The sequence below is a fragment of the Lissotriton helveticus genome, chromosome 6 (assembly GCF_964261635.1).
Source record: "Lissotriton helveticus chromosome 6, aLisHel1.1, whole genome shotgun sequence".
Classification (NCBI taxonomy): domain Eukaryota; kingdom Metazoa; phylum Chordata; class Amphibia; order Caudata; family Salamandridae; genus Lissotriton; species Lissotriton helveticus.
The window spans coordinates 144,805,452-144,831,298 of NC_136067.1; the positions used below are offsets into that span (position 1 = coordinate 144,805,452).

General features: G+C 44.5%; 1 protein-coding gene across 2 annotated transcripts in view; it reads left to right on the plus strand.

Annotated features, from left to right (window-relative positions):
- The window catches only part of BABAM2 (BRISC and BRCA1 A complex member 2), a 961,268-nt gene that overhangs the window by 186,034 nt on the left and 749,387 nt on the right, over nucleotides 1-25,847 (plus strand). For both annotated transcript variants that reach the window (XM_078647504.1, XM_078647505.1), the window contains exon 5: nucleotides 7,864-8,058. In XM_078647504.1, coding sequence (XP_078503630.1) covers nucleotides 7,864-8,058 — 195 coding nt within the window. The remainder of the gene's footprint in view (nucleotides 1-7,863; nucleotides 8,059-25,847) is intronic.

Sequence of the window (25,847 nt, forward strand, 5' to 3'; positions counted from 1 at the left end):
TGACCCCATTTCCAGGCGCACATATATCTTTTAATTATACTAGTCGGCCAGTATGTTTAGATGATAATTTTAGCCTGTTAGAAAAATCCTGGTATTGCCCATCTACCCCATGCTATCAGGCGCAGGGTCTTGTTCACGACTAACTGACGCGACTGCCGTAGACAGTTCATCATTATTAGCTGAGGCTGAAGAAGGAGGATCAGAGCGTCCCAGGACAGTTCTATTAGCACTGGAAACCAGGGCTGTCACCTCCAGAGCAGAGTAACTAGGATTACCTACACGTTCTGCGTTATCCCCTGAGCCACTACTCTCATAATCATAGCAAAGGAGTAAAAGGTATAATTGCAGGCTTCCAACTGTCCTGGAAGAACACATCTTCCACGAGAGTCTCTGGCTCTCATCGCCTGCTAAAATACTTCTGCAGCTGAGGCATCAGGTTAAAAACAAACAGATCTACCTCGCAGGGGCCTCACATAGATAGTGCCTTGAAGACCAAGGGAGCAGGCATCCAGTTGCTAGAATCCCTCAAGTTTTATTCCATCACTACATTTTTGCCTCGGTAAGTACTGTTCAACCTGTGGCATGGAGTATCCAGGCAAAACTGCAAAAAAACTTTGGAAAGTTCTATGTGTAGTTGGGATTGGCCCTCCTGGGCGGTTGAAGTACCTTTCTGCAGAGGTGGTGCCCATTCCCAATAGTACCCAGCAGGTAGCCTGTTCTTGACTGAAGCATTTTATTGCCAAAGCAGTTTCACATAATTTGTCGATAACTTCAACTTTTCAGCAGTACACTTTCCTCCTATAGCGATGTCTCCACATCTAGCCCCTCCATCCCCTCTGGCTGGCATCTGGCTTTAATGAGGTCTGGGTCTATCCCGAGGATTGCCCTGCCATTTCTGAAGCTCAGTGAGATCAATTATGAGTACCTCACACTTTCTGCAGGTGGGCGGCCTTCAACCTCTGACAGGCCGGTAATGAAAGTGACCTGGGACAATAGGCTGAACTTAAGAGGATAACAGTCCCACCATCCTGGCTAGCTTGCATCACAGGGTGTGTCTTAAAGAAAGGACCTAGAGCTCAAAAACATGGCCTGTTACTGAAATTGCAGGAAGTGAAATGGGCTCCGAAGATGGGCATCGTTGTATAAGCGTCCTGGTAGACCAAACTGAGCATCCAGTCATTAGGAGAAGAGGGCATCTCTCGGGAGAGGAATCTCCCTCCCTTTTGAAATGGCATTAACTAACCTCTTGTGAAATTCCTTGAGAATGATTACCGGACAGAATTCTTCTCCTTTTCCTCCACTGGGAACAGATTGCTCAGAAAAACCCTTGGGTGTAAGTGGGACTGGACAATGGCTCCTTTGGCATCTAGGGGCCAGATGTAGGTCGCCATTTACCGGTCGGTAACGTCCGATTTCGGCCGTTACCGACCGGTATTTGGGATTTGGCATGTAGGGGGCATCTCATTTACAGAATCGGTATATTTACCGATTCTGTAAATTAAGATGTAGCTGGCACTTCAAAGAGTGCCACAGGCCCTTTAGGAGTCGGTATTTACCACCCAATCCTATTGGGTGGTAAAATACCGAATTCCAGTGTACATGCACATCTGTGAATGTACACATATGCCATGTGACGCACAGACATGCCCTTAGGGCATGTATGTGTGCCACATGGCACACAAGCCTGCATTTGGGGTGCTACAGGGTGTCAAAGTGACACCCCATTCCCCCTGCCAGGATTTCGGTATTTACCGATTCGGTAAATACCAATTCAGTATTTTCCATTGATTCCTATGGGCTTCAAAGCCCATAGGAATCAATGGGAAATACCGATTCGGTATTTACCGAATCGGTAAATACCGAATCTTACAGATTCGGTAATTGTAAATTAAAAATTACCTACATCTGCCACCTTCCAATTTACCGATTCATAAATACCGAATCGGTAAAATTCGGTATTTATGAGTCGGTAAATTAGATTTACCTACATCGGGGCCTAGGTCCCTACCTGTGCATCCACTAGAGTGCATCTTTCCTGAGAAATGACCAGCAAGAGCAGAAACTGCTAGTGCTTCAGGGAGCCATAAAACTCAATGAAAACCTTCCATGATCTGAAAACCCATGGACCCTAGATTTTACATGGGTGCGCTAGAACAAAGCATGCCAGCCTTCACGCAGAGCTACGTTGAAAAAATGGATAGGCCATACAGGGGCGTAGCTTCATGGGGTGGGGGAGTTTGGGGTTGTTACATGCCCCGTATGGGTTTATTTTCTGGTAAATAGTTGGGTACAGGTTCTTTCAGTTGAGTACGGTGAGGTGTCTGTCAGATTTCCCCAGAACTTTTACATACACACTGACAAAAGCGCACACACACACACACACACATTCCGTTTGTCTATTTTGAAAGTCTGATTTTTTTTTTAGTAAGTTTAATACTGTGTTTTCCCTCACTTAGCACTTCTACCAATCTGCATTCCTCTCCCTTTCCACTGCCCCTTTAAGTCCCTCTCAGGTGCCCTGCCCCCCTATCATGTATTGTTACATTATATGCCAGCGTGAATGTTGGAGAAAGTGAAGCGCACTCTCCCCCTCTGCCTTGCTGACCAAGCTATGCCCCTGAGGCCATATATGAGGATCCTCCAGGGCCCTCTAAATCGTCTGCGTGCTCCTCTGCCATAACAACGTCTGGTGGGGGAAGAAACCTCCAAAATTTTACTCTGCCTGGAATTGGCCGCCTCTGCTAAGTCTTGATTCTTCTAGGAGCCATGAAAGCCTTTCTGTCCTGGCAAGTGCTCCCTGCACCGTAGGAGCAACATGGACTTCACGGCGGTCTCCACTGAATAAGGACAGTGATTAATTTCACACTCGATATTATGGATGTACATAGTGTATGGTGTTGAAGAAACTCTGGGCCTCTGGCGCAACTTGGCCATTGGCTTTCGCGATTTTACAGCTTCCCTGAGTAGCCAGGCCTGGCACCAGGAATAGGTTGCCATACCCCGTCCTGATGAAGACTCACAGCTGAGGCTCAAGTTTCCCTCTCTGCATCAGCCGAGTCGAAACGTCGACGCTTTTCACTTTACAAAGACCTGTACCGGCTCCCTACCAGATTGTCCTTGAACATGCATTGTGTGCATATTGAAATATTTACAGATTACATGTAAAAGAATGTTATACAGCGGACAAGTCTTCTCTAACTGGTCTTTACTACCAGTGTGTCTAAAGCATTGAATCGTTATGTTCCTTATTCCTTTGATTTGCACCTTTACTACCCACCACTATCACTCCCTAAACCCTTTTTCCTCTTCTGCGCGCAACCTTGATTCTTCGAATGATGACTTTGGATTATTCCTTGAATTATTAAGTGAATAAATATTTTGTGAAAGCAATTTTTGTTGTTTTGGCACTTCTACGTGTGTGGTTTTCAATACATGTATTCTTGAATTAATATTGAATGCATGATTTAGGTTGTTCATTGAGATATTGAGTATCAGTATTGTAGTAGTGTACACAATACAAACTGTTCATAGAACTGAATTTATCTCATGACAAATTTGTCACGGACCCGTATTTATTCCTGTATTATACCCAGGTCCGTCTTGATTTATTGGGTAACCCCATTATCTATAATGCTTACGGGTGAGTAGTCGCGCTTAAAAAATTCCTGATTGATTGACAACGTAAAGTGCAATGTATAACATTAGTATTATGCTTATGGAGCCTGTTTGCCAACTGACAGACAATACACGTCTTTTATGTTGACAAACTTAGCTATAAAAAATCTATGAAGCCAAAGAATGACCAGATCTTTTGCTGACACCCAAGAAAGGGTTGCATGAAGGAGCTTGTTTCAAACTCACACTGGAACTGGATGGCATGACGTCTACGCTCTGCAGGTCTGACCCTATCTCCCTGTGCTGGAGATGCTGCACACCTTACTATAATCTAATACACATGCTATGGGCGTGTCCTCACTTGCACCCTTCTGGTCTGCGATGTGGTCTGCTGTGACCGAATCCAACGTCATGACTTCCAATCCTCTGTCTCACTGGCTTGAATTCTTTTTTAATTTTTTTTTATTGATACTCCATAAGTACACAAACAGGCACATGTATTACAATATAGAAAAAAATCACAAATCCAAATGGATTAAGAATTGATACAGAGATTCAAATCATAATAACAGAGGAAAAAATAAACAAAGGGGAATACAGACAGAGCAGCAAACCATGCCCTGCTGATAGGGTTATAAATCCAAATAAGTCTCGACTGCCCCCAAATTTGACGTCCAAGTTTCATTTTCCGTCTGCCTTTCAAAGCATACAAACTATACTCCATATTGAACATTGCTAAGAACCTTGCCCTCCGTGCCTCAAACGATGGGGCATCTTTTTGTAACCACATTGATGCAATACAAAGCCGAGTCACAGCTGTGGCCAGAAAGATCACATATATACATTTGCTAGGTAGCTTATCCGATGCCAATCCCATCTCTACCCCCAGCAAGATCTGCTCCCCCAGAATTTCAGCTAAGAACTTTTCCATATGCCCAAACAACGTACTTAAATGCCCGCATGAATAAAAGACATGCACCACATCAGCAGCTTCAGTTCTACAGCGGAAGCACTTTCCCTCCTTGTCTCCCCCCATTTAGATATTTTGTCTGGTGTGTAGTAAAGATTAAATATAGTTTTATAATGTTGGGCGTAGAGATTAGCGGACATGAACAATCGTCCTGCCAAATCTATGGAGGTCTCAAGCTGTATACCCTTACATCCTAATCTGTTATCCCATTTGCCACTCTGGGCTTCTAAATCGTTAATTATTGTGCTAAGCATTAATATAGGTATAAAGATTACCTATCCGGGCATCTTTCCTCACTGCCTCAATAAGGGGGTTAAGTTGGACTTCCCATCCGGCTTTCAACAAATAATCACGAATTTGTAGATATTTGAAGAAATCCGCCCGAGATAGGTAAAATTGGTCCCTTAGCTGATCAAAGGACTTCAGCCCCCAATCCGCGTATAGGTCTCCAACAGTACACACCCCTTTAGCCCGCCAATTATCTACCACCCGATCCCAAAATACTGCCGGAAGAAGGGTGGTAGCTGTTAATGGAGTGTAGCAAGACACCCTTTCAACCGCAAATTTCTTTTTAACTGCTTTCCATACTTTATAGGCGGAGATAAGGATTTTGAACCTCGTACTCTTTTTGTAACTCCAGTCCACATTGAATAACAGACGGTTTTTTGCATCACTACCCAGTACCATCTGATTGATAGAGGGAAGCTCAGCCATAGCAATTGGCCCTACCCCAGTCAACAGTATATTCATGTGTTGCAACATACACGCGTAGTAATATAATGTGATGTTCGGGACGGCCCAGCCCCCTTGATCCCTCGGCAGAATCATATATCGCATCGCTCTCCGTGCTTTACCCTGAGCCCATATAAATCTGGCACACACAGACTGTAGTGTAGCAAGGTTAGCCCTTGGTTTCTCCAAAGGCACAGATCTAAAAAAGTATAACAATTTCGGCAGGATCAGCATCTTAAGAACGTTGCATCTTCCCACCCTAGAAAGATGTAAGCATTCACATTGATCCAGTTGTTTACGAGCACCCGCCACTATCCGCTCCCAGTTGGACTCCACCAAAGCGCTCAAAGAGGCCCGAATCCTAATCCCCAGATATATCACCTCCTGCAAGACTCTTGGATCCGCATATGCCCCTGTGTTGACACATACAATTTGGGTTTTTGATATGTTCAACTTATAGCCAGATACTTCCCCATACTGTGCTGCCAATCGCTCTATCTCAGGCATCGCTGTCGCTGGCTAAGTTGTTACTACGGCCACATCATCAGCATATGCGAAAACACGATATTGATCTTGCTGTACAGTTACTGATTCAATCCGAGAGCTATTTTCCAGCATTTTTAAAAATGGATCTATGTATAAAGAGAACAATAATGGGGACCAGGGGCACCCCTGCCTAGTCCCCCGTGAGATTGACACAGGTTTAGATTCAAACCCCATTATACTAATACTGGGAACTGGGGGGCGGTATAACGTCTGAAAGGCAGTTAGAAATTTTTGCCTAATCCCATATTGTCGCATCACAGCCCACAGAAACCCCCATGTAACGCGGTCAAAAGCCTTTTCGGCGTCTAATAAAATAAGGCTAAGTGGCTCCCCACTACAGTTAGCAAAGTCAAGAAGCGTTATTACTCTATTGACGTGATTCGTCGTTCCCCGTTTAGGAATAAATCCATGCTGTCTAATCGATACAACATATGTTTACAGTTGAAATCACTTCATTTACACCTGCCAGGAAATAACAAAGTGATTTCTATAAGGTTTAAATGGACTGACCACTGAAGACTATTCTGCAACAAGTCCAGAGGGATCTGCAATTGTAAAGCTCATCCTAGCTGTCGGAAGTGGGTGTTAAACGGTGTGGTTTGCCTTGTAAGTTTGTTGATATTCACAAACTGAATTGTGACCCTTCCGGAGTTTGGGAATGGTCAGAAAAGCAGGGGCTTGAGTGACTTCCATCTACCCTGGATTTGCTGGAGGTCTATGGGATGGGCTTTTTTTCACTGGAAAAAACGGTTACCCTTTGGAGAAAAACATATACTTTTGCACATTTGGTTATTTTTCACACTACGTTGAATAGCAAACTATAGAGAACTTTGCAAAGAGGGAAGCAGCAGCTTTACAGATGCAATATGCCTTAACAACACGGATTCCAGGCCTCTGTTTTGTGTATGGCAATTAAAGTGTAAAAGTACATTCAGGTGGTGTTGTAAAACGTCATCTGTGCATTTACTCTTTTCTACGTGTATTGAGTCCCTTATCAGCTGATGATTCACGAAGACTACCATATAGGGTAAAATAGACTTTTATTCAGTTAGTTGTTTGCGTTCTCTTTATTAGCTCCAACCGTTTTTTCCTTGCATATCTCTTCTTCTTTTCCCTCCGTAACCGATCTACGTATTGCATTATGCTAATTACGGTGGTTGCAAAATACCGGTTGCAATTTGCGATCAGTATTTTTTGTGCCATGTGTGGTATTGTGCAAACTGGCCAATATTCTAATAAGTCCGTTTGCAAAATACTGAAATGTAGTGGTTCGCAATTGGGACTACCTCATGGATATTAATGAAGTAGGTCGGAAATAGCGACGCGCTGTGATCTGCAGCAGAATTCTATGTCTGGGATTTCTTTTAAATAAAGCAATCTTTTGTTGTTGAATGTGCATTTATTGCCAAGAAAAATGGGATGCGTTTAAAAAAAAAAAAATGTTTAATAAACATTTTTTAAGACTAGGAAGTGGTCAATGGGACCACTAAGTACTCTTAAAAAATGTTGTTGTCAACATTTTCAAAGGGGAAGGATCTCATCCGGTTTACAAATGGGTTACCACTACTTTTGTGTGGTCACTAAAATATTAAATGTTTTGCGATTGGATTCCGGTCTCAAAACATTCATACATCCCATTCCGGATCACTATTTGAAATGGATGCACTGTACACAACCCCTTCCAAATACCAATTCAGTATGTAGTTGCAAACCCAAATTACGATTTAATAACGTGGTACTGAATCACAATTTGTATTTTGTACAAACCAAAAGGCCATTTTGTTTGTTTTCGTAAATAAAGTAGTCGATCAGATAGATTTGTATGGTTATTTATTGCTCTGATTTTATTTTATGTGTCAATGTAACGATGATGATGCCTTTTTTCATTTGTTTCTTTTATTTGTATGTGATTTGAAGATCACTTTTATCTAGTTATACCTAATAAATTAAATAAATTCAATAGAATCGTGTTTCTCATACTCATCCCTTTTTATATTTAGAATCTGTCGTCCTGGAATCCTGAGGACCCAGAATGCCTCTTGCTGGTTGTGAAAGAGCTTGTACAACAGTATCATGAGTACCAGTGCAGCCGACTGCGCGAGAGCTCCCGCCTCATGTTTGAGTACCAGACTCTAGTCGAAGAACCTCAGTATGGAGAGAACATGGAGGTATATGCAGGCAAAAAGAACAACTGGGTAAGCTACCCCTAGACTGGTCTTTGTATGTCCCATGAATGCTCTATAAACTACAGTAACATTGAATTCATATCTTAGAGGCAAAGGCTAGCATACATTATGAATAATTGCTGTCATATTTCATAAATTTTATAAATGTTCACTAGAAAATATAGTTACCTGTCTCGGGGTGCAGTTCACCAAATATCTCCTCTTCTTACTGTATAAGACATTTGAAGTTATAGGTTGTTGGTATACTTAATACGGATTATATTTGCTTTAATGTCCAAAACTGTTACCTGTCTGTAAGTCTGATACTCTGGATTTGTGCCCGCTGAAATGTGCTTCACCGGTGACTTTGTCTGCCCTTTTAAGCTTTTTCAAGGCTTACTCATGCATAGCAATAGCAATATAGTACACTATATCTTTGATAATCCAATCCGTTTGCTCCTTACAATAACCTATTTTAGAAAGTAGTCTGTGTTAGTAGTCCAAACATATCACTTTGGGCCTGATTATGACTTCGGTCGGAGTTGCATCGGACCCACATCTCTACGGTTTTGGAACCAACTGACTTTTGGTTGGCGGTCCGAAACCGTAATTGATGCGACCGGTCACAAACTCTCATTTCCCTAATGGAGCTTTTTGGGCAGTCGGAAACTGTTCGCAGCACAAGCACCTATATAGAAATGGGAGTTACTGTAAATTCTTGGGAGGCACCTCACCATCACCATAGTGCCCCCCCCCCCCAGCCCACAACCGTAGGCCGCGGAGAGAAGGAGGCCCTGCCAGGAGCCCCCAAAGTCGCTTTCCGGGAGGCTTTCCAGGTTGGAAAGCCCGACATGGAAAGCCTGTCAGAAAAAAACGTCATAATCCCGACGCCGGAAACGCCAACCGTAAGGTTTCCGACTGGTCGACGGGCTCCTTGAGCGCATCTGAAGCTTTTTGGATTGACCGTCCGGTTTAAACTCCTACTGCCTTCTTTGTAATAAGGCGGTCAGAGTTTAAACAATGGATGTTGTTTGGAAAGCCTTCGACCATTCTGACTGACATTCAAATGAGGCCCTTTGTCTTTTTTGTTCCTAATGCATGCTGTCTTTTTGTCAGTGCATATCATTAGAGGCCACCAACATCTTCTGTTCACTGTGGTTCTGCTGCTCAGAGCTATCAACCTAATACTTACCAACCTGCTTTTAGCCTCCAAATTCAAATTCCTTCACATTTAGAGAGTTTTTAAATGTAAAACGTGTGTATGCATACATACGTTATAAAGCTGCAAATAATATTTAATTTTCTAAACAGTCATGGGCCTCCTGAGTAGGCGTGGCACACCTCTGGTTAAGACAGCTGGTCTAACATACTCTGGCAATTTGGTGGAGTGGTGTGGCTCACTGGTTAGAGGCGGCAGACCCGTAAGCAGAGAACGGCCCGGGACCAGGGTTCAATTCCCGACGCGGCAGGGTCGTGGACCAGGGTCAAAACGGACTCGATAATTCTCGCCTCGGTGCCTACTCTAACCAGGGAACACACTCGGCAACTCTGGGCATTAAGCTTGCCTTATCTCTACAACGGCCCCCCACAGACGCCGGGGATGCCTGGTTTCACCTTGGAGATACCCAGAAAGGGACCATCTCACAGGGAAAACCAGGACGGGTTCCCCAGCGGTCTTCAGCGCCAGGATACTCCATGGAGTCGCAGTGCGCTTTACAAGTACACCCACATTTACAAGTACACCCACATTTACATTTATATATGTTCCTGTATCAATCCTCTAGTTCATCGACATGCCTGCAGCATTTTGAGTGATCTTATTTTCACATTGCAGACTCTTAGACATATTCATTTACTACCATTCCTAATTCAGCACAATTGGTTCTGGGAAATTATGCAACAGCTAAAAACATTGTAACTTTAAGTCCCACCTCCCACTCCTGCTTTTTTTACTCCACATCATCTATACTAATATAATAAAGAGAGAGCCCAAACCTTTGAGGCGGGTAATCTCAGGAACCACAGCACCAATCACAACACCCAATACAGCGTTGGAAAGGGCAGTTGCAGCAGAAGGACATAGGCTATGCAGACGCCCACCATATACATTTAAAAGGTAAAAGAACCGTGCCAGCAAAGTAGTCCCTTGTGGGCGTGTCTGCGTTGTGCTGTGGGTGTGTGCTGGGGGCGTGACAAATGCTGGGGGCGTGTGGTACGTTCCACCCTTCATGCCATGTCTCATATCGTGTGCTGTGGGAGTGGGCGTGTGCGGGGCGCGGGATTACGGAAAAAAAGCGAGCGTTGTGCCCAATATTTCATTGTTTTTTCTTCCCAGGTTCTGTACATTCCAGCTCCGGGTGTCCACCCTGCTCCCTTTAAATACCCCTGCACCCCATAATCATAACCCACCCTTACTCCTTAAAATACCCCAACACCCTTAAACACTAACCCATCTTAACCCTATAAATATACCCTGTACCCCAAAACCCAAACCTATCCCTAAACGCTAAAAATACCCCATACCCCAAAACCCAAACCTAGCCCTGAACTCTAAAAATAGCCCTGAACTCTAAAAATACCCCTGTACCCCAAAACCCAAACCTACCCCTGAACCCTAAAATACCCCTGTACCCCAAAACCCAAACCTAGCCCTGAACCCTTAAAATACCCCTGTACCCCAAAACCCAAACCTAGCCCTGAACCCTTAAAATACCCCTGTACAGCAAAACCCAAACCTAGCCCTGAACCATAAAAATAACCATGTACCCCCAAACCTACCCCGGAACCCTAAAATACACCTGTACCCCAAAACCTAAACCTAGCCCTGAACCCTGAAAATACCCATGTACCCCAAAACCCAAACCTAGCCCTGCACCCTTAAAATACCCCTGTACCCCAAATCCCAAACCTACCCCTGAACCCTAAAAATACCCCTATACCCCAAAACCCAAACCTAGCCCTGAACCCTAAAAATACCCCTGTACCCCAAAACCCATACCTATCCCTAAACCCTAAAACTACCCCTGTACCCCATAACCCAAAACTATATCTGAACCCTTAAAATACCCAAACACCCCAAAACATATACCTCAGTACCCCAAAACATATACCCCTATACCCATACTTACCTTATCCAAATATTAAAAAAATAACCATGCTTTTACCATTCATGCATTTACAACGAATTTCGTTGTAAATGTATGCGTGGTAAAAGCATATAAAATCTAATGCCATGCGTTATAATGGCATTGCGGAGTCATGGTACTTTCGTAATGAAAGTATGCGGAGTGATGGTATGCGGAAAGAAAGTTGCGGAATAATGGGTGTTTACCCTCCCCCGGTAAGTACATTGGTGGTACATCTTCAGAGTATCTCCAGCAACATACTCATATTTTTTCACCACCGATTTGAAAAATGCACAGGTCTCTCTCATTGATGGCCAGCACCGACATACACTTTTAGACACACCTTCTGCCACAAGTTCTAGAATTGCGAACTTTAGAGCTGGGGAGCTACTTTCGAATCTCGGCATCAGCTCAACATCCTGTGATTCCAGGCAAATCGCTTTGTCTCCCCTTGCCTACCACAAATGAATGCGTTCTTCTGTAATGTAAATTGTGCTCATGCCATGTTGTCGAGTTCGCGCTATATAATATTGCAAGGAAAAATAAAGTAGGGAAACTTAAGTTCACACACTACTGAACGCGCACTCTTAAGTGCATCAGCAGTGCACTGTGAATCGGAGCGTTTCACAGGTCTGTCACAGATAAGAAATGCTATCAAAACGAAATCCTACAAAACAATATACTACTGGCCGGCAGCAATTCATACCCGGACAACGTCGGAACGGGCTGCTAGTTTAAAAATATTTTTCTCAAATTTTAGGTCTGTTTTGTCCATAGTAAAGTTGGTAACGATGAAGGGGAGTCATTGCTATTATTGTGGAGAGGTTGTAAGTGCCTCACGACTTTACTCGAGCACCTGTACTCATACCTGTACAATTTCTGCAAAACGTGAATCCATTTATTTTGTAAATCTTTATTTATTAGTTTTATCATGCCAAAAAATCCAGACAGTGAGTATCTGTCATTGGTAGATTCAAAAACATTTATTGGATCAATAGAACTTATGATATGTTTCGCACATACAAGTGACTTCAGCAGGACACCATCCAGTGTTAATACAGCAACTAGGTTACACCAAGTAGGGTTACTCAACAACAAGCTGGAGGCACAGAACCAACTACAAAACAATAACAAACATGACCAAGGTGAAGAAATGCAACCCATTTAGTTTTAATTACACAGCATAATAGAAAGTCAAACTTGAGGGTCAACAAACCCCGTATCTACACTTCCTTGACAGTATTTGTGCCATGCAACACTAAATAGCCCAGTCACAGTTGTTGTTTTGCTTGCAGAGACATATAGGCTTTCATCAAATTGTTCAGTAAGCCTAGGATCCGGACACAGTATCGGGCATTATATCTACAAGTCTTTCTTATTGTCATTTAGGATGGCACCGAAAACATCAAATTTTCTTTAAATCTCATCTGACGCAACACTTAATTGTTGCCTTCTTTCTGGTGGCTCATGAGCTCACTGTTCATTGTTGATGTTTCATGTTTTGATGTACTGTATATTTGTCTGCTTTTTAATGGTTTGTGCATTAGAAATAACAAATAAACTACAACAATGGAAAGGATGGCAGAAGGGATGTGCTATTGCAAAGATCCTGATAGACATCTAGCACTTACCCTAGGAAACGGTGGCTCTAATGTAAGGATTTTTGCAGCCCCAGGCAAATTTAATTTTGCTGTTTGAGCGGTCCCTTTCATTTAGCAGTAAGGACTATTATTGAGGCCATGTGTTTAAATTGGTTTCTTTGTTTTGATAATTTGTTGTGGTGCTGTAAGACCTCAGCCAGAGGTGATCTTAATAAAGCGCTGGCCCTATAACGTGACATGTGTAATAATCTTCAGAGTACCATACAACCCGCGTAAGGCTTCCAGTAAGATTCAGAAACTGGCTAGCAGCCAGAATCAGGACCTCACTCTTTGGCCCTCGTTACATAATAATATCATCAACCTGGTGGATAGTATTGAATATCTAAAGGAAGGTAATACCTAGTTGGAGACGGAGACTGTCCTGCCTCTAGAATATCCCGACACCTACTGGTGGAGTTTAAACTTACTCCCGAGGATGAACCCTTGACTCCGGCCAAAGTGGTGCGTAATCTAGGTGTTATGGTGGACAACAACCTCCAAATGGAATCACAGGCGAATAAAACTGCCAGTGTCTGTCTGTCCCTGTTGCGCATGCTGCGGAAGGTTCTTCCACTACTTCCAAAAGATATTCGATCTCTTGTAGTGAGAAGTATAATTCTGAGTAGACTGGACTACTGCAACTCCCTGTACTTGGGAGCACCACAATACATACCGCAGCGGGAGGCAGAGAGTCCAGTCCATGGCAGCAAAATTGGTGCTGAACAGACAGCGTGGGTCATCGACGACGGTGGCCCTGAGAGATCTTCACTGGCTGCCTATCAAGGAGAGAGTCAGTTTTAAATCTTTGTACTGTCTACAGAGCTGCACATGGCCAGGGCCCAGTCCCCTTGCAGGAGTTATTTACCTGGTATAATCCTGGGAGACAGCTCCGCTCCTCAACTGCAAATCTGATTACAACCACTAGATTTAAGAGCTCTCGGATGGGGGGCAGAGCATTTGGCGTGGCTGCTTCGCGCCTACGGAATGAGTTGCCCCAGAACCTTAGACAGGCTAATTCTGACCTACTTTCGGAGGGAATTGAAAACTTGGCTATTTCCAAGGGAGGGTTTGTAGTCTCTTCCACTGACAAATTTGACTCTGCTGAGTGGTTATTCATCTTTCTAAGCACCAGGATACCCGTAGTGTGGCAGTTATGCGCTATATAAGTTTCAAATTCAATTCAATTCAATTCAGTTGGAGACGGAGTACAGCTGTAGTGAAATGTCTCCAGTGGGCTAGGAGGACCGCGTTGGAGTCCTCGGTCGGAAGAGGGCTGCCTTCATGCCCCTTTTAAATGATGCATGGGGTTTACTGGGACCTCTTCAAACTTCTGGGTACTTCCAGGTTCTAAGATTCTCAGCCTATGAAAAGATTGTGCCAGGATGCAATGCTTCATAAATCCTGATGCCTACAGAAGTGTTTCAGAGCTGCTCAGTAAACAAATACTATCCACAATGTTATCTTTCTGCTCCAGACTGTGGTGAGAGAGAGTCTGTGTCCAGAATTGTGTGAACCAGATTAGGTCTCGCTTGAGGCAGCACACGTGCTGTGGCTTAGCGAAGATCTGTTGTTTCTTTAAAAAAAAATACTTCTAAATAGGAGCTTTTAGCCCTGCCATTACTTACCATTGGTTGGCTTCATTGTCAATCATGTTTTCTTCCTTTTCATTGGTAAGCATGTGTCAGTGCCTGTCTGCTTCACTTTGTTCCAGTGTGTTTTTGTTTTCTTCCCTTGCACATGGACTAAGTACTGATTGATTTCTTAATTAGTATTCCTCTGCATTGCTTGCGCTAAGTTTCTATATACTGTTTTTTTTTTCGCTTTTACTTTCAAGACAACTGGAAACCATTAGTTGCAGCTCGAGCTTCCTGATATATTTTCTAGAGATGAATGCAGACAACTAGCAGTAACGAAAATTGGTGGCATGTGACCAATTTCCAAAACCTACATTTCGGACGCCTGTCTCTTTTATTGATCATTTGCAGCTGTGTCACATTTACTTATTTGTTGGTTACCTCTTTTATGATTTAGATGATATATTACTTATCATCAAACATGCAGTGATTTCAAAAGGTTTATCTTTCACTTTTCTAACACACAAGGTGCTTGAGTACTAGAAGGGACCTTGAGTACTAGAAGGGACAACTCATGTGCTATATGTAAATATAGACACAGTCTTAACCTTCAGACTCATTTTAAGATATTGGAGAGGTCGCCTCAACCATCAGGGCATGCTTTATCATAGGCGACCTCTCACACTGGAGTAGGCTCCAGTGGACTCAACCAAACAAAATTGGGATATTGTTTACAGAACTAATTCAAAGGTTGAGATCAAAAGATAAAAGTACCTAGTGGGAATACCCAAAGGAAATCCTTTGTTAGGGAGTACCTGTGGTATATGTTGAAATCAATACTGTGGCATATAGGTAGAAACTAATGATTCACCTAACCACTTTAAGACACCGACATGTTTCAACCTAACAAAAATGGCAAAACTGGTCAAAGGTCTTCGTCAGGGTCAAAGAACTCCCTATTCTTACAATACATGTATTCCATGCAGAAGCAGGAAGCCAGTGCAGGGCTATGAGGGCTGGTCTGGCTGATTGGTGCTTCAGTAGTTTTTTAACATTCTTGCGGCTGCATTTTGTACCACTTGGTGACTTTTGATCACATATTTCCGGCTCCTAAAATACAGGGAGTTACCATAGTCAAGTCAAGGGTTTCTAAGACTCAGCACTACTATCCTTCCAGTAGGTAAAGGTAGCATCTGCAAGAATTTCCTTAGAGATCTTAAAATGCCAAAACATGATCCTGCCAATTTTCGGACTTGTGTCTCCATCATGAGCTTGTCATCTATCCAGATGCCTAGGCTGTATACTGCTTGAGCTGGCTTAGGGCTATTGCACAGATAGTCTGGCCTTGAGAGTTCCTGCAACTTGAAGCTATTATTGCCTACCACCAGAAACTCTGTTTTCTTGCCTTTAAGCTTTAGCCTACTGCTGAATATCCAACCTGTGACCTCCCTGAGGCAGGAGTTTAGTTGGGAGGTAGTTTGAGTGGTTTTCGATCTAAGGGCCAGGATAACCTGAGTGTCATCAGCATATGACACTAGGGCAAGCCCATGTGAGTGGACAATTGCAGCCTGGGGGAGTACATACAAGTTAAACAATGTGGGGCTAAGCGAGGAGCCCTGTGGGACCCCACACAAGGATGGATAGAGGAAGCAAAGGATTATTCACATACTATGGAAGCTCCTGTCCGCTAGAAAGGCTTCCAGCCATTTATGAAGATCCCTGTGATGCCAACATCTAGCATCCTTTGGATGAGGATGGCGTATTGCACAGTACCAAAGGCTGCACTCAAGTCCAACTAGTTAGAGGAAATATACATTGAAAACTCTCCTATCTGAGTAAGACTCAGTGGAGGTCAAGTAAGTGAACCACATCTTGGTGGTACCAGAGCACCACAAACTGTCTCTGGATTATACATATGCTTATTCGAAAGTATAACAAAGACATTCAACAAAAAGGGTGCCACCACAAACAAATATTTTAACAAGTAAAGAGACAGAAAAAACACACAGATCAGCTCCTCAGTACACCACGTGGGAGAAATGCAAACGTCTGTCATGAAGGTGAGTAGCCCAGAAAGGAGATCATAAATTAGAGCAAGATCATAAATGACTCATCCTATTCGGTTGATTGTTAAACCCATGCGTAGCGGACAAGAGAAAAAAATGCATAAGAAATGCAATAGGTCTCACATGTTTTTGGAGTTAAAGCTATTGGCATAGCTCAACAACTACCAGACAGAAATTACCACTTTGCAGGTGCCGAACAGAGCATTGCTCCGTGAAACGGCCTGAAAGCCTAAAAAGATGTTGATAGCCTGCAAAATGAAAAGGCAGATCAGGATGACCAGGAGGAACCGTGGACGTATTGGGATGGCCAGCGCAAGCAAACAATGAGTGAAATCTCCTGGGCGTGACCCAAGCACGCAAAGGCGGGAGAATCAAACCCAGTGCACCAATAAAAAAAGTGTATTTCTAAATGGCACAACAACGAATAAATGGCAATTCATGGGCATGCCAAAAGCCATTAGAGTAGATAACAACAGGTCTTGCAGACAGTGCATGCGCGCTGCCTTGGCTCGACCTAAAAAGGGAATGAATGTAGCCTCAAGCTACCTACCTGTGCACTTACTTCGTCATAAGATGGATGCTGGCATTTCCACCTATACTGCCCCCATACTATATTTAAAGGAAGAATACTGAGACTGCATTCTTTTAAGGGTTTTACTGTGTTACGTTGACTAAGCACATAAATACGTGATGCACATGTAGCACGCGCGTCATGCGGTTCAAGGGAATCAGAGTTCATGTATGGGATCTTAAAAGCAGCAACACAGAGGAAGGAGGACAAGGGCGATATTCGAATGATAGCATTCTTTTCAGTGAGATTCCGTATACGTACATTCTTATGAGACATGGATATGATCGGTAGTTTATGGGAGAATGAATGTATATGTGATACTGGAAGCAGCCAAAAATGAGGAAAACAGTCATGCACACATCCATCTGAGCTTAAAGCACAACTATATAATCCTACGGTTATGATAGCTCAGTACTTATTAAAAAAGTGGACTAAGAACACTGATTTTCTGTCCCGCAATTGGAGTAATGTTATAAATGAAAACAATTACCATTACCAAAGATGTATTCTGTGTTTAAAGAAATAGTATATAGAACTAATTACACATGCTGTGTCTGAAGAAAAAAAATTGAACAGGAACTCAGGGTCTGAAAATGTTTATAGGGGGTACAGTATTATGCCCATCTTCATAACTCAATTAAAATGAGTTTTTTGTTCAAATGTCAAAGTTAGCAGTCCTATAACTGTTGCAATAACTAAGGAGAGAGATTCTACCCAAAAGAAAGTTAGGTTAGAGAGAAAATATGGAACCAAGTGTATCAGATAATGAAGCTGTCTTATCCTTGCTTAAACTTGCTGCAATTACAGTTCTGTTCATTGCATCTTATCATTAATGTCCCTGTTTGACATCCTCAAGTGGTAAATCCACCTTTGCTCTGGATATAAGAGCCTGGGTTATGGGTGCGGCGGCCTCGCAAATATCTTAAAATGAGCTTGTAGGTTCAGACTGTGTCTATATTTAAGAATAGAAGAATATGTGATTCAAAAATCACAAAGGGCGCGCTTACTTAACATGAAAACAAGGAGTTTCTTCACTCATTTATCCATGATCTTTAGTATTTCCAAATGAACCAGTCATTATACTGTTAGAATCATCAGATTTATTGGATTCATTTCAAAAGTAATTTCTTTGTCAATAAGTTTGATGCAGTTCATAGAATTCAACAACAATTAATTGCATTACTTCATGCCCAATGCATTTCGGGTTGGTGGGAGTAACCCTTCGTCAGGGGCCTGTGGGTAAAAGCATACAGGACCTTAGCATTCAGTGTGAGAACCACAAACAATATTATACTATTACAAATGCAATCAGTAAACATAGGTCATGTCCTCAGACATTATCATTTACATTCATAAGCATTGGAAAACCGTCATTAACATTCAGTGAAACGTTGCAGGTTAAGGTCTAACATTATCAGCTCTATTTGATGAAGAGATCTAAATTAAATGCAACATGGTACAGGGTGAGCAAAATATAGCGAAATAAAGGAACCGAAATGGAAACGCAGCCTGACAAACTTACTGTAAGAGTAATGCGTGGGACTCTCGGCGTTCCGAACGCGGAACCGATCAGGTTGACAATGAGCCAATCGGGGAGTTGCTTATAGCTTGGTGGTATAATCACGTGATGTTGGAAACGCGCAACTTGGAGGTACGGTAAATAAAATAACTATTAGGTCTAACGATGGTCAACTGAACATTCATAAGATATTAAATCACGAAGGCTCAGGAAAGTGGGAATATCGAAAAATAAATACGATGCGGAGAAACCGTGGAGACTGAGCTGCGTTGCTGATAGGGTGTTGGTTTGTACCACGTGGTGGTCAAACCAGGAAATAAACGAATACTAATGAGAGTTACAATCGCGGCATCAGGATAGTGGATTATTAACCCTGTAGGTGCTCAAAGGGTTAGAAGATCCAAACAGAGGATATATATGAGACATGTGATGGGTGTGCATCAGAAAACTTCTATCTTAATACACTCTTGTGATGCATTATAATACTCATGAGGTTAAAACAAACATATGTATGGCACAAAACGAAATACACAATCGAAAATAAGGTGCATAATCTGTCCATCAAGCAATTAGCAAGCTGATTTCATAAAAGACAATTGAAACTGGAATAATTAATGAGGGAACGAGGGGACCTCAATTTCAAAGTTGTGCTGTAGAGTCAAAGAAAACATGAAAATTCGATTCGATCATTGATCCCCGAGAGTGAGGAGTCCAGGATGATGCCCAGGTTTCGTGCGTGGTCTGTAGGGATGGGGGCCTTTCCGAGGGCCTCTGGCCACCAAGAGTCATCCCAGGCGGAGGGGGAGGTGCCTAAGATGAGGACTTCTGTTTTGTCGGAGTTCAGTTTCAGACGGCTGTGCTTCATCCACTCGGCTACTTCTTTCATTCCTTCGTGTAAGTTGGTTTTGGCGGTGTTAGGGTCTTTTGTGAGTGAGAGGATCAGTTGAGTGTCATCAGCGTAGGAGATGATGTTGAGGTTGTGATGGCGTGCGATGGTCGCGAGGGGTCTCATGTATACGTTGAAGAGGGTGGGGCTGAGAGAAGATCCTTGTGGCACGCCACAAATGACTTCAGTGGACTCTGACTTGAATGGTGGGAGGCGGACTCTCTGGGTTCTTCCGGTGAGGAATGAAGTGATCCATTCCAGTGCTTTTCCTTGGATTCCGATGTTTCTGAGGCGCTGTAAAAGGGTACTATGACAGACCGTGTCGAAGGCTGCGGAGAGGTCGAGGAGGATGAGGGCTACTGTGTCTCCATTGTCCAGTAGAGTTCGAATGTCGTCTGTTGCTGCGATGAGGGCGGTTTCAGTGCTGTGCTTGGCTCGGAAGCCGGATTGTGAGGAGTCGAGGGATTTGTTGGTTTCGAGGAAAGCAGCGAGCTGGTTGTTGACCGCTTTCTCGATGACTTTGGCCGGGAATGGAAGGAGTGAGATAGGGCGGTAGTTTTTGAGTTCGGTGGGGTCAGCTGTGGGTTTCTTCAAGAGGGCGCTGAGTTCGGCATGTTTCCAGCTTTCCGGGAAGGTTGCAGAGTTGAGGGAGCAGTTGATGACGTCTCGGAGGTGCGGTGCTATAATGGAGTCTGCTTTGTTAAAAATGTGGTGAGGGCATGGGTCTGTGGGGGATCCTGAGTGGATAGAGTTCATCAGACGGATGGTGTCCTCAGTGGAGATAGGCTTCCAGTCGTTGAGGATGTTCAGAGGGGGTGGGGGTCCTGAAGGGGGTTGGGAGGGTTGGTCTTTGGGTCGGTTGTCGAAGCTGTTGTGGATGTCTGCAATTTTGTTGTGGAAGAATGAGGCTAGGGAGTCGCAGAGGGCTTGAGAGGGGGTGATGTCGTTGGAGTTGGCCGAGGGGTTGGTAAATTCCTTGACGATGTTGAATAATTCCTTACTGTTGTGGGCGTTGTTGTCTAGTCTGTCCTTGAAAGCGGCTTTTTTGGCGGTCCGGATCAGTTGGTGGTGTATGCGGGTGGCGTTTTTAAAGGTGTCCTTGGTGCTGGTGGTTGGGTCTTTTTTCCAGGCCTTCTCAAGGGCGCGGCAGAGTTTCTTGGATTTCTTAAGATCATCGTTGAACCAGGAGGCCTTCTTGCTGCCTAGTTTGATTTGTCGTTTTTTCAGTGGTGCTAAGATGTCGGCGCTGTTGGATAACCATTGTGTGAGGTTGCTGGCTGCTTGGTCTGGGTTTGAAGAGTGGGCTGGGGGGTTTAGAAGAAGCGATGAGGAGATCTGGTCGATGGTGATTTTGTTCCAGTTTCTTTGCAGAGTGGGTTGGGGTGGTTGTTGGAAGTGGGTCTGTTGTAGGTGAAGTGAACGCAGCTGTGGTCAGTCCAAAGAAGAGCTGTGGTGTGGCTGAAGGAGACATGTTTGCTGGAGGTGAAGATAGGGTCGAGTGTGTGACCTGCGATGTGGGTGGAGGTGGTGACGAGTTGTCTAAGTCCGAGGTTGGCGAGGTTGTCCAAAAGGGTGGTGGTGTTGCGGTCGTTGTTCTTTTCAAGGTGAAAGTTGAGGTCGCCCAAAAGGATGTAATCCTTGGAGGGGAGCGCGTGTGGAGTGATGAAGTCCGTGATGTCCTCACTAAACTTTGCGCGGGGTCCTGGTGGCCTGTAAAGGAGGGTGCCTCTGAGTGTGGTTTTGGGGTCGATGTGGATCTGGAAGTGAAGGTGTTCAGAGTTGGCGAGGTTGACGTCTGAGCTGGTAGAGATGTGGATGGATTTCTTATGGACGATAGCGATACCTCCTCCAGTGTGGCCGGTACGGTCCTTGCGTATGATCTTATAGTCTTCTGGGATGGCAATGGTGATGTCTGGGGCAGAAGAGGCGTTAATCCATGTTTCTGTTAGGAAGGCGACGTCCGTAGAGATGGTGTCTAGTCAATGGCGTGCCTGTGGACCGAGCGGGTGTTGAGCAAGATGCATTGTAGGTGGTTGGGTACGGATATCTGTTGTGTGATCGTAGCGGAGTTGTTGTCGGTGCCGTTGAATTTGCAGGAGTTGCATGAGAAAGGTCCGTGGGTGTGTCCAGGAGCGGCTTGGACGCAGTTGGGGGAGCGGTCGGGGTTAAGGGCTAGGAGGGTGGTGGCATCGTAAGTAATGCGGGAAGGGTGGGCATTACGAAGACCAGGGAGTCTGGCTCTGGGCGCGGTTTAGGCGCGGACGGGCGTAGACGGGCTTACCTTTGGCGCACCTTCGGCGCGACTGGGGCGCGATCGCTGCGCGTGAACGCTGCGCGAATCTACAACTGTCATAAGAGGATGGAGAGGGGGGAGGGGTGAGGGGTGGTCAGCAGGGAGGCGGGAGCTGGGCGGGGACTGGTCGGGGAAGGCACAGGAAGCAAACAACAACAACAACAGCAATCCCAAAATGGCCTCAGCCGATATCTAACCAGAATGGGGCACAGAAGTCGAATAGCGCGATCTGACCATCAAAGGCACCGGTGAGATCAGGCAGACAACAGCGACAGCAGCGCTACAATATTCAAGATGGCAGGCGATCAACAGCAGCGTTGCAATGCAGGCGGAGCGCCAAGACACACCAATGTAGCAGCGCTACAATATTCTAGATGCCAGGCGATCAATAGCAGCGTTGTAATGCAGGCGGAGCGCTAAGACACAGCGAGGTACCTTCCTTAAGGCAGGTAAAGTTACACTCTGTGGGTACTTGCGTAAGAGCGAGGTGGGGAAGCAGAGGCACTTCAGCAGGCAGACAGGAGCGAGGAGCAGCGTCTGGAGCGACCGTGTCTGTTGAAAATAGGACGGTCACTGTATTTGTAGTGAGTAAAAAGGGACTGGAGCATCCCACTGTGTAGCGGGCCATCATAACATCTTTTCTCACTCATGTCCTGTCTGGAAATAGCTTGCAAAGTGGAGGTGCGCTCCAAATAACTCTCAAAGTCCCTCCCCCATTTCTATTGAAAAATCACTATGTGGATACTTTTACACTTTAGATAGTGCAGGCTGCACATAGCTTGGTGATCATCATTATGTGTAACTGCAGTATCAAAATATATAACTGATCATACCTGCAGAGTTTGAACTAATAAATACAGAGCTATGAATGTTATAGAATAACTAGCAGCCCGTCCCGACGTTGTCCGGGAATGAATTGCTGCCGGCCAGTAGTATATTGTTTTGTAGGATTTCGTTTTGATAGCATTTCTTATCTGTGACAGACCTGTGAAACGCTCCGATTCACAGTGAACTGCTGATGCACTTAAGAGTGCGCGTTCAGTAGTGTGTGAACTCGAGTTTCCCTACTTTATTTTTCCTTGCAATATTATATAGCGCGAACTCGACAACATGGCATGAGCACAATTTACATTACAGAAGAACACATTCATTTGTGGTAGGCACGGGGAGACAAAGCGATTTGCCTGGAATCACAGGATGTTGAGCTGATGCCGAGATTTGAACGTAGCTCCCCAGCTCTAAAGTTCGCAATTCTAGAACTTGTGGCGGGAGGTGTGTCTAAAAGTGTATGTCGGTGCTGGCCATCAATGAGAGAGACCTGTGCATTTTTCAAATGGGTGGTGAAAAAATATGAGTATGTTGCTGGAGATGTGGGCCGCCGTGCCACCAATGTACTTACCGGGGGAGGGTAAACACCCATTATTTCACAACTTTCTTTCCGCATATCATCACTCCGCATACTTTCATTACGAAAGTACCATGACTCCGCAATGCCATTATAACGCATGGCATTACATTTTGTATGCTTTTACCACGCATACATTTACAACGAAATTCGTTGTGAATGCATGAATGATAAAAGCATGTTTTTTTTAATGTTTGGATAAGGTAAGTATGGGTATAGGGGTATATGTTTTGGGGTACTGAGGTATATGTTTTGGGGTGTTTCGGTATTTTAAGGGTTCAGATATAGTTTTGGGTTATGGTGTACAGGGGTAGTTTTAGTGTTTAGGGATAGGTATGGGTTTTGGGGTACAGGGGTATTTTTAGGGTTCAGGGCTAGGTTTGGGTTTTGGGGTATAGGGGTATTTTTAAGGGTTCAGGGGTAGGTTTGGGTTTTGGGGTACAGGGTTATTTTAGGGTTCAGGGGTGGTTTTGGGGTTGTAAAAAGTTCAATCGGGTCGGGGACAATCGATATTTGCCCGGCGGTATTGCCTCTGTGACCCTCTAGTTATTTAAATCAATGAAGAGGCAGGCGCTGGAGACTGGGAAGCAGGAAACAAGGTTTTTTTTATTCTCTCCGGAGGAGAACACAACGAAACGGACAGAAGGTATCGTTCTGAGGTGCTCTAACTGTATTTCTGAGGCCTGGCCTCTTATATCCACATTTATGACTTTATTGCAGATTACACATACATGTTTAAAGCTTTGATGTGCGGAAAAGACATTCTCGGAACTCCCCTTTGGGCCCGTTCCCACACACATTTACAGTTAAAGTCCCCACCCTAGTCACAACAGGTGATGAGCATCGCGCAGCTGGATAATCCGCCGATTCACGGAATGTGGGGAGTTTGATCGGATCTCATGGGGTGGGGGGCTTTGATCAACCCGGGGATTCTTTGATGGGGGAAGCTTTCTATTGTACGGGGAGGGGCAAGGATGGTATCGGCAGAGCTGGGTGTCGGCTTGGGAACGGGGAGGACAAAACGGGCACACGGGGAAAAAGGGGTTTGCATCTAAGGGCCGGAGATCATGAAAGGAAAGCAGGGAGGCGTCGCGCTGGGAACAGGATGAGGGCCTGGGGCAGAGCAGCGCCGAAGAGGGGTTTATGACTCAAGGCAGGTGCAAGCAGGGGGTGGTCAGCGTGCGGGCTTAGCGAAGGCAAAGGGCTATGTCAGGGGCCAGCGGCATGCAAAAGGGTTTGTTCTGATCGGGGCATCTTAAAATGGCGGGCGCGCACGACAAAAGTGTGGCATCAGGGAAGAGGCAAGATGGCGCAGATAATGTTCACCAAAACGCACTAATTTTCCACAGTCCTCCCTTTAACATATTCAAGACATCTTGCTGGTTCATTTTCTATTCGGTTCTACTGTGGTGAGCATGAGAAAGAAAACGGTAGGAACCCTAGATGGAAAAGAGTTGTAAACAATACATTTTGAGGTTTCTAGTTTTTTTTTAGGAGGTGCACCTATTTGATAAAGCAGGAAAGTCATAGGAATGAAATACAAAAACGGCGAGCAGCAAGTACATATCATAACGTGAACTGGCAGGTTAATACATGTTTCAGATTCGGATTGGAGCAGGATCAATACAATGGCGGCTGGGAGAGAAATGAGGCGTAGCAAAACGGTGGTTGAGGATGTCGAATGTTCGAAGTTTTATGAGTTCTCATTGTTCTTTGTGGTCTTTCGTTGGCGCTGTTGAGCACCGGCGGTGGAGCTACAAGTCCAGCTCTGTTCTAAGTTCTGCGTTGCAGGGCACGACCCTTTCCTCGCGTTTCTGGTCGGAAAGGTCCTTTTCGCCCTGTGTCCTTTGAGGTGATTGTCAGAAAGTTCCGATGGAAGAAGAGCGTTCAAAACAGTCCATAGGGTAGGTCAGAGGAAAAAGGGGGATGGAGCAAGGCCAAATTGGGAACAAACTAGGGGAACGAGAGACTTCAAATGGGCGGGCGTGCGACGGAATTCAGAGAGCGGGGACTTGTCGACAGGCACTAGACGTCGAGCAGGGGCATCAGGTCGACCCTTTCTTTTCATGCTGTCGAAAACAGTGCCTCGTCCTGCAGCTCCTTTCAGTCGTGGTCTCGCCTTGGCTAATGTCGCAGGTGTCCCTTAGTCTGCAGTCGGGCCTCGTGCTCCCACATCCGGTCCTTCTCTCCTCCAACAGCAGTACCCTTAAACAAGTTTGAAAAGACAGTCTTTAGAAAATTTGCAGATGAAGATAATCAAAAAGTCTATTTCTCTCCCAGCTCCAGGCAAAGAATGAAAATGTCCGTTATATTTAATGTTCACAACTGGCATATGAATGACCGGTGGCGGACCTGTTGGATTTACTACGACTTTCCTTCATAATCATTTATTACAGGCATGACAGTTCATCTGATGGTAACCCACCTTCGGGAGACAAATCTGGCAAAGATATGCCGTTCTCTAGAGTTTCACATTTACAAAAGGGTACAGTGAGTCGTCAACATGGTACTACACAGGTATTTTGCTGAGAGACGAACAGGGCTAAACATTTCCTTTCTATCGGTGCATCCTGTTTTTCAACTACTGCGGGGTTCATTTTGATGATTTCTTTACCTTGGTCTAGTCTGTTAACCTTGTAAAACATCATTCTGGGTCCTACGTAACCTTTTACAGCCCGGTTACTTAACTAGGAAGGACAGGGGTTTTATGGGAAACAACCAGGGACATAGACAGGGGAGG